Source organism: Carlito syrichta, unplaced genomic scaffold (genome assembly GCF_000164805.1).
Source record: "Carlito syrichta isolate Samal-C Ts95f unplaced genomic scaffold, Tarsius_syrichta-2.0.1 Scaffold169260, whole genome shotgun sequence".
Classification (NCBI taxonomy): Eukaryota; Metazoa; Chordata; class Mammalia; order Primates; family Tarsiidae; genus Carlito; species Carlito syrichta.
Window position 1 is genome coordinate 113,082 of NW_007113356.1, and position 14,318 is coordinate 127,399.

Below are 14,318 nucleotides of genomic sequence, written 5' to 3' on the forward strand. Positions count from 1 at the left end.
GCGGTAGCTGTGAGTGTGCCACTACCTTATAGCCTAGGCGATAGAGAGGCTCCAACTCAAAAAAAAACAACCAAAAAAACATGCCAGGCGTGGTGGCTCAAGTTCGTAATCCCAGCACTTTGGGAGGCTGAGGTGAGGGGATTACCTGAGCCCACGGGTTCAAGAACGGTGAGACTTCATCTCTACAATAAATAAAAAAATTAGCCCGGAGTGGTAGTGCACACCTGTAATTCTATAGCTGTTTGAACCGCTGAGGTGGAAGGATCACCTAAGCCTAGCAGGTCGACGCTGGGGTGGCTGTGAGCATGCCACTACACTCCAGTCCAGGCGACGGAGTGAGTTACCAACTCAAAAAAACGCACACACACCCACAAAAGAATCCAAGGTATATAAGGTGATCACCAGGAAGGAAGAAAGGAAGATTGTCTACAGCAAGGGGAAGACTGGCACAAGAGTCTGCAACCTCCCTTGGACCAGGTCCAAGAACAGTTTACCTTTAGAAAGGGTCAAAGTGGAGATAAGTGGTTTCAGTCAAACTTGAGAGAAGTGGTTTTACAGGAAACATGATTAAAAGAATATGAACAATTAAGATCCAAGAGATGAGAAAGATCCAGTCACATAGATTTTACTTTATGTATCTTCTCCAGGAACTGAGAACCTAAACCAGGGCCAGTGAGATCCACATCTACAAGTACAAGAGAACAAAATGACAACAAATGCTGAAAGAACAGATATCGAGGCTAGAGTTTTTCAGTTAAATTACAGATTTAGGGACTTATGAATAACAAGGAAGATTTAGAATCTCCCAATGTAAGTTAAAAAAAAAAAAAACTTAAATAAACTAATCCAAAGTCCTCATTTCAAAGGAAATAAACTGAAGTCCAGTGAGAAGCAAGCTGCTTGGCCACATATATCCTCAGCCCTGCTACCTTCAATCATAACTCACTGAGGATCAAATAATTAGAAAAAATTAAACATTCTAGAAGGCGTATACATTCTGGAAGGATCTGAAAAACTGGATGTTTAAAAAACCTGACTCTGTGTATGTGTATTAAAAGTTGCTTGATTATTTAAAGTTTTGTTTCAGTTTTCAAGAACAAGAAAAAAGAATCACCAATTTAAATCACTTAGAAAAAGGATGAAGCGAAAAGAGTGACTAAATAGTTAAAGAGATTACTTCCCAACTCTACAGATCTATAGGGTTCTCCCACATGTGAAACTGCTGTTCATTCCTCCATTAGTGCTTTCTTATAAAATAAAAATTTTATGAAGACTCCCCAACGAAGCCATATGTTGTAAGTTGGGCTACAATGAAGAAGAGTCTAAGATATGAGATTGTTAAGTAAAAAATGTTCCATATATTAAAGAGTAGACTTGCCATATACAGGTTAAGAGGCCATCAATGGAATTTCCTAGACTACCTTACAGAAAAAAAAAAAAAAAAAACCAAAAACTCTTGACATAATTTTGTAATTTTGGGGGAATTTCAGTGAGGCCCCAAGGCAATGTAAACAGACATGAAAATTTCAAGTCTGAATGCAAGATAAATTGGTGTAGTTTTCTTTCTTAATCTGGAAAAGGTGGTTGGCAGGACATAAATACTAAGAGAGTATTAGAGAAAATCTAATCAACTATAAAACAGGAATGAACAAAAAAGTCACACTTTTAAATATAATGAGCCTGAACTGTGACCAAGGGTTAATGAGGCTTGCTATTAACTGTCTCTAAGAGCCTAAAAAGAATTCCTTTCTCCTTCACTTAAAAGGGAGATGAGGAAAACAGGGAAGCAGCTACTTCAGCTTCAATTTTCAGATTTGTGTGTCCCACCCCCCCATCCCCCGCAAAGGATGCCTTTCATAAACAATTCCAATGAAGAAAAGAAATCTGGGGCTAATCTGGGACTCCCACTGTGCCACAGATTTATGATAGATCTCCAATTCAAAACACTGGAAAAGGACATGTAATTATAATCTAGGAGAAAAACTTCACATGACTACGGCCAAAATATTTTATTTCAGTTGGGAAAAGTAGTTCTGGAATCATTAAAGAGTATCTTCAAACACTGTAGGGACAATAAGTCAGCAGAAATTCTATACACTATTGTCCACATTTGGTCATTAATAGGTATTACATGAAAACAAGAGTTGAGTGATCAAAAGCAGAATGAGTTGGCTAAATACAATTCAACGTTGTATTTGCCTGCATGCTTTAAGTCAGAGGTTACAATCTCAAATACTCATAGGGACAAGGTAAGGACTGCAAACAAGGCAAAATGGAGAACTCAATCTATCACTATTATATAGGACAGCAATAATAGATTTTTCTCAAAATAAAATAGAAATGCAGCATATTCTTATGCACTGTTTCTCAGTTTTCAATGCTGCCAACTAATTCAAAAGCTGTTTCAACCTTTTGCACTCAGATGTTCCCTCTGAGGGGACACTGTAAAGCTAGCAAATCACCAAGATGTCCCCTCTCAGGGGACATAAACAGACCGCTGTTGACTAGACAGAACAAACTTAGGCCAGTGCAAATTTTTCAAAATGTTTCCTTTAAGTTTTCCATTCAAATTTCACAATAAAAAGATGAAATATGTTCTGAAACATATGAAAAAAATCAGCTGGCATTACGTAGAAAGAGAATGTCCTTCCACATCACCTTTGAATAAGAGATTGGACAATAAATTATATATTATTAATGCAGGAGGAAGACAACAAAATCCCACTGTCTGCTGGAATAGAAAAATACCAGGCGGAAGACATCAAACAAATTACTATTGTACAACATCTACCATGAACCTGAAATGTATGTCTGTGAACTGTTTCATACGTTACCATGTTAGAATAATAGGAGATTAAAAATTTTTGATTTTTTTGTTTTTTGAGTTGGAGTCTCACTCTGTCAACCAGGCTGGAGTACAGTGGCACACTCACGACCATCGCAGCCTCTACCTATTGAGTCAGATGATCCTTCTACCTGAGCCTTACAAGTAGTTGGAACTATAGGCGTGCACCACCACACCCGGCTAATTTTTGATTTATTGTAGAGACAGGGCCTCGCCAAGTTGTCCAGGCTGGACTTGAACCCATGGGCTCTCAGGTAATCCTCTTGCCTCTGCCTCCCAATGTGCTGGGATTAGGGTTAGAGTAAGCCACCACACCCGGCAAATTTTGACTTTTTTTTTGTCATAAGCAAGTTCCTCAATGTCCAAAATTCCATTGTAAGCCAAATATCATTACAATGAAATAAATGGTTCCAACCCTATACTGTTTAATATGAAGTGATTTGAGCCGAGCTCTATGGCTCAGCCTGTAATCCCACGCCTTTGGCAGGCTGAGGTGAGTGGATTGCCTGAGCCCGCGGGTTCAAGACCTGCCTGGGCAGCGAGACCTCATCTCTACAATAAATCAAAAAATCAGCCGGGTGTGGTAGCGCATGCCTGTAATTCCGGCTACTCGGAAGGCTGAGGCGGAAGGATCGCCAGAGCCCAGCAGGTTGAGGCCGCGGGAACGGCCATGCACTCCAGTCTGGGCGACAGAGTGAGACTCCAACTCAAAAAAACACAAAAAACAAAAAAAAAAGAAGTGATTTGTTTTTCACTATTTTGCAAAAAGTGTGGTCGAACTGCTTACAGGTGACCCGTGAAATATCTCCAAGTGCAAAGGGTTAAATATTGTACAGATCCATTGCACTGCATAACTTCTAAGCTTTAAAAATGCTAATATAGCCGGGTGTGGAGGCCTATAGTCCTAGCTACTGGAAACTGAGGTAGGAGGATCACTGAAACCCAGGAGTCCCAAGATACAGCAATGCAATGAGCTATGGATCATGTCACTGTACCAAAAGAGCAAGACCCCATCTCCCAAGTCTTAAAAAAAAAACAAGACAACGGGCGTGGAGGCTCACATCTATAATCCCAGCACTTTGAGAGGCCAAGGTGAGAGGATTGCCTGAGCCCACGGATTCAAGAGCAGCCTAGGCAACTTGGTAAGACCTCACCTCTACAATAAATCAAAAACTAGCCAGGCATGGTGGTACGTGCCTGTAGTTCCAGCTACTTGGAACGCCGAGGTAGAAGGATCGCCTGCCCAGTAGGTCAAGACTGCAGTAGCCGTCCAGCCTGGGCAACAAAGTGAGATTCTAACTCAAAAAAAAAGACAACACACATCTGACTCTGGCAAGTTATTATCTTTATAGATCTCAAAAGATCCCGCGCTTTGGGAGGCTAAGGTGAATGGATTGCCTGAGCCCGCGGGTTCAAGACCCGCCTGGACAACTTCGCGAGACCTCATCTCTACAATAAATCAAAAATTAGCCAGGCGTGGTAGTGCACACCTGTAGTTCCAGCTACTTGGAAGGCTGAGGCGGAAGGATCACCGGAGCCCAGGAGATCAAGGCTGCGGTGGCCGGGAGCGCGCCACTGCACTCCAGTCTGGGCGTCAGAGTGAGACTCCAACACACAAAAAAAGAACATAGTCTTTTGAAGATAAATAAAGATCGCATTCTTCAAGAACATCACTGTCATAAAAGAAAGACTGTAAAAGTTCTCCAAATTAAAGAAACCTGACAACTAAGCATAGCGCCGGACCCTTGTCTAGATCCTGCAATAGAGGCAGAAAAATGTTATAAAAGAGATCACTGAGTCAGCTGACAAATCTGGAATATGATTTAGATAAAAGTACTTCAGCAATGTTAAAAATCTAAGTTGAAACTGTACTGTGCTTATAAAAGAGATTATCCCTATTCTTAAGAATTAGATTATATAAGTATTTAGGAGTAAAAAGCCATGATGTATGAATTTTAGTTTCAAATGGTTCAGAAAAAAATACTGCATATGTATATGTGTGTGTTCAAGTGTATGTAAAGAACACCCACAACAATAAAGTAAATGGAGCAAAAATGCTAATCATTAGTAAATCTGGGTAAAATGCACAAGATGTTCTCTGTACTATAACTCTTACTCTTACAACTATTTTTTATTTTTAGTCACAGTCTTACTCTTGTCACTCAGGCTGAAGTGCAGTGGCACGCTCACGGCTACCACAGCCTCAACCTGCTGGGCTCAGGCAATGATCCTTCACCTCAACCTTCCAAGTAGTTGGAACTACAGATGCATGCCACCATGCTCAGCTAATTTTTTTTTCTTAATTTATTGTAGATACTAGGTCTTGCCAAGTTGCCCAGGCTGGTCTCAAACCCCTGGGCGCAAGCAATCCTCTCGCCTCTGCATTCCAAGGTGCTGGGATTACAGCATGAGCCACCCATGCCCAGTCTCTTTAACTTTTCTAAAATTTGAAACTAATTTAAAAAGACAAGTTTTTAAAAATACTTCCTGTTTAAAAACTCTAAAGTCTGTGAATATAATCTACAAGGTTTCAGAAAGCATTTCTTTGTGCTAATGTTTCAAAATTCTCACTCCCTTTTGAGGGAGTCTCTCTCAATTCTGAAACTCATGTGCCCACACACCAGGTTCTGTTACACTTGCTCAGAGGGTTCCTATAGTGCTATCCCTTGCAACTTGATTCTTAGCAGCTACAGAACCTCCTCTAATCCTTCAGGAATCAAAACTGACTTGCGAGAAGAGCTCCCTATAAATCCACAGTACTCACCAGCTGCCCAGAAGACAACAGAAAGTTAAGGCTAACCCATTGCCCAAACACACAAAAATAAGGGGAACTGCCTCAATTCACAGCAGTATCTAAGAAGAGCCTTACAGTAGGGAAGCAATATTTGAGAGAAAAGAGATCCCTCTCTGGGACCAACGGAACTAAGAGGTTCTACTCAGAGAAAGAAATATCCATGAAGGTGTCTGAGGGTTGCCAACTTTGGGGAGATCTTAAAACTGATAAGTAAATTAGTCACCCAAGTAAGAGTGATATGTTACACAATGGCCAAAAAAGATGATAGCTTCTACACACAGGGATAAAGCCATCAAAATGAAAAGCCAAGGATTTAGAGCACAGCACCACTTAACTCAGTCAAGAGACCAGGAGAATGTAGCCAGATGGTTATGAGTTTTCCACAGTGTAGGCAAGGTCGACGTTTCAGAAAAGATCCCCCAAAGGCCAACAATAAGTAGAGAGTGTCCCAAGCAGACTACGGGACTAGGATAGAACAAAAGTCTTCTAAGATGTCAGGAAGTACAGATTTGCTTACAGTTACTATTTCTCCAAAACACAAATGAATTTACATGTACTTTGAAAGGACAATATTAAACACTCTACTTTTCTGTAAAGTTCTCCAATATTCTACATTTAACATCACAAAACCTTTCCATAGTTTCTAATAACCATATTGGGTAGGCAGAATGTTGTATTACTCTATTTTGGAGATGAAGAAATGAGTTTTTAAACTCAAATTTCTTGCCTTAGGCCACTTATTAAGCATTACTACTATTTTAAAAAGAAGAGTAAGAAACAAGAGTTCTTAACGGAAACATGGAGAACAACTGTTTAACATGAGAACCCCTACCTTTTTTTGAGAGGAGCTATAGAACTTAGACTGTCAAAGGAATCCATTCCCTCTCCAAAGAGATTTTGAAAATTATTTCTCAGGCAAAAATCAAACAAATTTTTCAAAAAATAATTTTTAAATTTAAAAAATAACGAACATATTAGCTACATTATAAGTATTTCCCATTACACAAAAGATTTAAATTTTTTCTGGCCTATGAACTACAATATTAAAATTACATTAAAATAACAGAAAATAATTTTGCATCAAAATGGATGCCCAACAATACTCATTTTTGCCATGCCAACACAAAGAACAAATGAAAATAAAAAATAACAAATCTACTTTTGTTCCTTGCTTAATTAGAATACTAGATACCTATATATTCTGTGTATTGGTTTTTTGGGTTTTTTTGAGTCAGGGTTTCACTCTGTCACCCAGGCTGGAGAGCAGTGGAACGATCATAGCTCACCACAGCTCGACCTCTTGGACTCAGGCAATTCTTCTGCCTCAGCCTCCTGAGTATCTGGGACTACAGGCACGCACCACCATGCCCAGCTAATTTTTTAATTTTTTGTATGTTGCCCAAGCTGGTCTTGAACTTCTGGGCTCAAGCAATTCTCCCACCTCAGCTTCCCAATGTGCTGTGCTTACAGCATAAGCCACCACATATAAGCTACCAGTCTACATGTGCTACTTACGCACATTTTAAAGAAAAAAGTGGGTTAACTAGGCTAACCAGATGGAAAAAGCTGGGGACTGCCCCAAGCAATAGTCCAAGCATATGTGGAACCCACATGTTAAAGTGAGAATATTGGGCTTCAAATGCTGCTGTTACTGCTGCTACAGGTCCAAGTGGACATGAACCCAAGTTAGTAAGAGACAGAAGCGCACCACAGGACCTAGAGTACACACAACAAAGGCAGTCCCAGAAATACTGACATGTTTGAAACTACTAGGCAAGTAATTTCCCCCATGAAAGACTTACTGTTTTTTCAGCTGCCTCTGGCCTCTTCTTTTTGGGCTCCCACTCTCAGACCCGCTACTTGCCTTCAGTGTGTGAGGGGGAAAAATGATTACAGACTTTAATTCACAGTTCTTTGGGACAATACTAGCTCTTGGTACAATAATCTACTTAATACAGCATTATTAAATATGAGCTTTTAGACAGAAAGAAACCTAAGCACTTATTTGGTGGAGCTCGTACTTCTTTTGCTTTGAGTGAAAATTAATATCTCTCTGTTACTATGTATTATCTCTAAAGCCACGGAATATTTATCTCAGCTTGCCTTCCAGAACAGCGACATCCAATAAAACTTTCTACAATGACGTAAATGTTTGGTATCTGCCATGTCCAGTATAGTAGCTATCAGCCACATGTGACTACCGAGCACTTGAAATGTGGCTACTGTAACTGAGAAATGGAATATTAAATTTTACTTATTTTAATTAATATAAATTCTAAAAGTCATATGTGACTACTGATGACCACACTGGATACTGCAGATTTAGAGTATCAAATAGAAATGACACATTTAGTCAGTGTGCCTTAAAGGCAATGACTACAAATCCATTCCTTTCTGATTCATTCAAGAGCATGTTTAATTATGAAACAACAGTGCTCTGCTAACAACACTAAGCCGAGGAAAGTTTTTAGTCACAGACATTTCAACAGCTCTTTTTCCCAGAAATTAAGCAAAATGGCAAACTATTCCTACTGATGTTAGTCTCATAGCCTTCAGAGTATTAATTAGTATATACAAGAGGAATGATTTATATAGCTATATGATAGGTTATAAAAAAACCTAATGCTAGACACTAAGGGAAGAGAAAGCAAAGGCAAACCAGCTCAGAGATCACTCAGAATAAATCACAAATGTAATGCAGATGTTAGGGTGAATTAGATTTTTGAAGTACATTTACTTAAAAACCCACACCCACCTCACTAACCTTTGGCTATAAATATTTAACTTTCATCAGAAGAATGATATATAGCTAAGAATAGCACAGTCCTCCTAAGAAGGCAGAAAGGGGACATTTCACTGAGACAAAAGTGTATCTCTTCAGAATCTAGTTTATAAATCTAATATAGAGAGTAAGAGTCCACAAAAATATCACATAAACTGAGAAAGGTGAAAGAAGTTTGATTCTATAGACAAGCAAGCCCAGTACATAATACCAATTTTAAAAACACCAACTATTCAATCTCTCACAATAAGAACAGAGATAATAAATGTTTGAAATTATAATCTTGCAGTAAAAATGAGCGAGGAAACCAAATTTAAGAAATTAAATAAAATAAATTATTAAATCAAGCACTCTCCTCTCCTTTCTCAAGAATAAATCTAAACTATTTCCACTGTTCTATTTGTTTAGCAAACAAATTACCCATTTAATAAAAATCTAGATTTAGAAGCTAAAGGTTTAAAAATGTAAACTTGCTACAATCAATTTTTACTATGAGAAACTTAAAAAAGAAAAAATCTTGAGGTCTACTTTGTATAATATTCTACTAAAACATTCACTATTAAATGATCTTTCTGGTAAGTTTCTTTAACTTAATTGAATTAACTTCTTGTCTTACTAATCCTGTTCATAGAAAGCTCCCATTAGTCTGTTAACTCCCATGCCAGAAGTTGTACTTTTTTATGCTAATACATACCAGAGACAAAGGATGAGGTGAGATAGGGAGTTTAAATGTATCTCCTTAAAACAGTTTTTTCTTACCTCTTCCTTAATATTAAATCGTGATGGTTCTTGTCTGCTTCTGTTTGACCGCCTGACCCCATAAACATCAGGATACTCTTCCCACATCTGTAAAATTAATAGACCATGCATGAAACTTTTCTTCTTGACCCTCATTACTATTTTAACTACTGGAACATTTATTTCAATTCAAGAGAATTCAAGTATCAAAGGGTCATTCTCCTAGTTTTGTTTATGCAACAATAAAGCACCATTTTAAAAATGAGTTTACCAATGCTTGTCATTACTTCATGGCTATAGAACCATGATACACTGCTTACCCATCATTAAAATGTAAACTTACAGCTGAGGAATATGACAGAGTAAGAGAACTGCTTCCAATAAGGCAAAGTATTTACTAATTCCCTAATGCTTTGAGCTTCAATTTTTACTGTACTAACCCACATAAGAGACTCAAATACAGGAAGCAGGGCCCAATTAAATCTAGTTAAATAATATGGGGTGTTTGTATTGTTCTTTTAAGTACCTCAGGTCATGTAACATCCATGATAAAGCCAGATGAGGTGTTCCTAATACTCAGTTAGAAGTTCTGAACCACTGGTGCCCTTTCTTCAGCATATCTTTTTTTACTTCCTAGCAGTAATTAGCCCTTTGCCTTTAAGATCTGATTTTATGAACAAACCTCATTGATGATTAAAAACATAAAGTTTAAAGGAAGGATTAGTTGAGTTCTATCATCTCCCCAGAGTTAACTACTGCTAAGTCTATTCTGTATTCTTTCAATATAAGCAAAGGAATTTTGAAAGGATTGTGGAACACTGTCCTGAAGATGTTTAACAGGAAATAAATATGCAGACGAGATGCTTAAAAAGCCAAGATTAGAAATATGGGTTTTTCATCAAAACACAGGTGACAGCCAACATCATGAAAATATTTGGAAAGGTATGGCTCAGAATATACACAAGAGAAGCCACTGGCTGAGATTCATGAAATGTTTGCAATTAAAAGTGTGGAAAAATTGTTTCTATCTCCTCCCTTTAAGGAAGACCCCCAAAAAGACTAAATTTATGAGAAATGACTCAAAGAAAACACAATGGCACCAAATCAAGGAAGGACATTATCAAAAGTGCTTTAAAAACAAAATACTAAAAGAACAAAATCATGAATTTCGCTGCAACCTGGATGGAACAGAGTCTATAATACTGAGTGACCTCTCACAAAAACAAAGATCCGAATATCACATGTTCTCACTCATATAATGGACCTTGAACATCCAATGCAATACTATAAGAAAATGACTGATGGTTCTGGGAAACTATGGGGGGGGATGGGATTAACAGTAGCAAATATCTGTCGGGGGATGGGAAAACACCTCTTATCAACAGGGTGCCAGAATGAAACGTAATTGTACACCTAACCCTTAACTGTGCCCCACAAAACCATAATAAAAAATACTGATTAATGAAAAAAAAATAAAAACAAAATACTGGCCTAAGCAGAAGAAAAACAAGGCTGCAAAAGAAAACAAGAAAAATGGCCCAGGAGCAGGCATTTAATACCAGAATCCAATGTAATCACATAACCCAGTGTCCACAGACTCTATACTGGCCTTCTAAGAGTTAATGGACAAAAGTCCCAACCAGGAGTTAGGAATAACCAAGTAGTGGGAAATGTAGGTGGAAGGTAGTAAATGCAGAACACTCTGAAGAGATCTGGCAGAGAAAGGTAGGAGAGAAAGAACTTTATTGTATCTACCCACTCCAGCCCTTTTTTGGACCTATGCTACAGCTATGAAATGATTTGGTTTACTCAACACTAGTTTTTAAGGAGCCTTTATTAACTGGAATGAGTAACTCACTTAAATGTCACATCAATTATTTTTATCACTTTAAGATGTTAATTAGGTATTCCAGTTTAACTCTTCTGACTTTACTACAGCATATACTACAAAGCTTACATCCTAAAATCATCTTGTGTACATATTTGTCCTTCTGAGAACTGATACCTAATCAAATTCTTCTATGAAAAAGCTACCCCCCAAAAAGAGAAAGCTATCATGTAGAGTTACTCTCTGAGTATTCCTCCATGAGTAAGACTTTTCTTGGGGGAAGAATTGGGGCACCATGTGAAAAGAATGGACACAAAGAGCCTTCCTGAAAAGTTCTCATTTAGAAAAATCATCATTAAAGGCACAGTCCAGTCATTCTGACTGCTAGCAGACTCATCTATGTGTAACTTCACGTTATTAACTTTTTGGAACTAATCTCCTTAGCCTTAAAAGTGTATTTAAGATTGGAGATGATGGTTCACACCAGAAATCCCAAAACTTTGGGAGGCAGAGGCAGAAGGATTGTCTGAGGCCAGGAGTTCAAGACCAGCCTGGGCAACATAGTGAGACTACATCTCTACAAAAATTTGTTTTAAAAATTAGTATGGTGGTACATGCCTGAAGCCCCCCAACTACTTGGGAGGCTAATGAAAGAGGATCTCTTGAGCCCAGGAGTGTGAGGCTGTAGTAAGCTATGATCTCACTGCTTGCAAGGAGATTCGGTCACACAAAAAAAGTTTATTTTAATGTTTCTGCCTAGAGTTATACTCTTATCTTGAAATTCAACTGTAAAAATGCTTTCTTTCCTCTCTCAGCTCTCTATTATCTGCTTAAATAAAGTTAAATATTTAATGTCTTAGAAATAACAATTGAGAATCCCAGAGAATCAACTAAGACTTCAGCAAATTTTTGACAGTCAGAGTCTCATTCTGTCGCCCAGGCTGGAGTACAGTGTCATGCCCACAGTCACCACAGCTTCTACCTGCTGGGCTCAGATGATCCTTCCACCTTAGTCTTCCAAATAGCTGTAACTAAAGGCGTGTGCTACCACACCCAGCTAATTTTTTTTTTATTTACTCTGGAGATGAGGGCTCACCAAGTTGTCCAGACTGGTCTTGAATCCCTGGTCTCTGGTCTCAGGTAATCCTCTGACCTCCGCCTCCCGAAGTGCTGGGATTACAGGTGTGAGTCACCACATCCAGCAAAAACTTCTTTTGAGTTGGAGGCTCACTCTGTTGCCCAGGCTAGAGTGCAGTGGCAAGTTCATGGCTACCACAGCATCCACCTGCTGGGCTCAGGCAATCCTTCTGCCTCAATCTTCCAAGTAGCCGGAACTACAGGCCCGGTTAATGTTTCAACTTATTCTAGAGATAAAGTCTCGCCAAGCTGCCCAGGCTGTTCTCGAACTCCTGGACTCAGGCAATCCTCTCACCTCTGTTTCCCAAAGTGCTGTGATTACAGGCATGAGTCACTGTGCCTGGCCTATTTTTAAAAATTTAAAAGCAATTTTCACCTGTAATTTTCAGTGATTCAAACATAACTCTCCCAAAATAAAATTTTAAGAGCAGCCGGGCTCGGTGGCTCAGCCTGTAATCCTGTGCCTTTGAGAGACTGAAGTGAGTGGATTGCCTGAGCCCACAGGTTCGAGACCCGCCTGGGCAACTTGGCAAGACCTCATCTCTACAATAAATCAAAAAATTAGCCAGGCATGGTAGTGCGCGCCTGTAGTTCCAGCTACTTAGAAGGCTGAAGCAGAAGGATCACCGGAGCCCAGCAGGTCGAGGCTGCGGTGGCCAGGAGCGGCCACTGCCCTCAAGTCTGGGCGACAGAGTGAGACTCCAACTCAAAAAAAGTAAATAAATAAAAATAAAATAAAATAAAATAATTTTAAGAGCTCAGCTGCAATCTGATGATGTATTAGACCAAGAAATTAATATTTTCCACCAAAAGGAATGCATTCCAAAGTTTGGGCATCCATAAAAAAATGTTTATGCAACTCTATTTTTGCCTTTTTGCATTATTTGCTAGAAGAATCTTTTATGCTAAGCAATGAATACCTATATTGCCTAGGTACAGATATTTTTTCTGGGAAAATTATTTTCCTTGCATTATTCAGATAACAAAAACTGTCTTTATTCTTAGATTATTGTTGACTATCATTGGCTTTACAACCGCAGTCCTCAATTAAAAGAAGAGCTGCTACTATCGTCAATCATTTTCTCTAGTATTAGTCAGTAGAGTATTAAAAAATTAGCCATCTTTTCTGAAAGTTAACCAGAACTATAAAAATGTGGATTTTTGCCCTGTAACTACATGGCTCAGGTAACTGAATATTTTCCTTATGGCCTATTTAAATTTATCAATTAGTAGAACAGAAAGCAGTCCCCATTTCAACCCACAGATAGTACTGTTCAATACTAGAAAAGGTGGCAGTAGTTTTCATATACAACAAAGGCCTGCTAGCTGGTCCTAGTTAGCAGCACATTTGCACTGTATAGCAAAGCAGATACCTTCTTCACATCAGCTATCCGTTCCTTCTTAGAGGCTGGCTTCTCTTTGGCTTCTGGAAGGACTGGCTGGGACTTGGAACCTGCTGATTCACTCTCAGATTCGGACTGACTCTCAGAAGATTCAGAACTGCTATTCGACTCGCTGCCATGTCCACTTCCCGGATCACTGCCCTGCTCACTTTCTGACTGACTGCCTGAGTCTGAACCCGAAGCTTCTTCAGAGGCTGAATGACTTTATTTTAAAAGAGAAAGGGAGAGATTTTAAAACATTCAAGAACTGACATATTCATCTAATAAAAAAAAATCCTCATAGTAAAGCATCAGCAGATAGTGATTTTTGTAACGTAAGACCACAATCTTCAAACTCACTTTTATAGTCTTATATTGTTATTATCATTCTCAATATCCCCAACAGCTACCATTTCCTGAGTATTTATATTTATATGATGCCATATACCAGTTGATTTTTACAGCTTAGCTAAAACTGTGAAAGTGAACACTACTGCCCCTTCATTAAAGTGAATGAAACTCAAAAGTATTGAAGTACTGAAGCTTAGAAGCATTTCAGTAACTCTCAGACCTAGCTGACACAGTAATACTGATGTGAAACAGAATTAACCTGAATCCACTAAGTTTTATCTGTTAAATCATTCACCTCTCAAGAGGAAAACAAAACAAACAGCAAAGAACAAAACAAAACCAAAGCATGTGGACCAAAGAAGAAGAATGCTATCTGGCTGCAGTTATCCAATCAGTGGTTCTCACTAATAGGTGCAAATTAGGTTCATCTGGGGGAGCTTTTTTTTTTTTTTTTTTTTTTT

General features: G+C 38.6%; 1 protein-coding gene across 2 annotated transcripts in view; it reads right to left on the reverse strand.

The window, feature by feature from the left end:
• Positions 1-14,318, reverse strand: part of CHD2 (chromodomain helicase DNA binding protein 2) — a 131,138-nt gene that overhangs the window by 93,223 nt on the left and 23,597 nt on the right. For both annotated transcript variants that reach the window (XM_021709227.1, XM_008051272.2), the window contains exons 3-5: positions 13,498-13,729; positions 9,181-9,267; positions 7,442-7,503 (exon numbers count right to left, since the gene is read on the reverse strand). In XM_021709227.1, the coding sequence (XP_021564902.1) occupies positions 7,442-7,503; positions 9,181-9,267; positions 13,498-13,729 (381 nt within the window). The remainder of the gene's footprint in view (positions 1-7,441; positions 7,504-9,180; positions 9,268-13,497; positions 13,730-14,318) is intronic.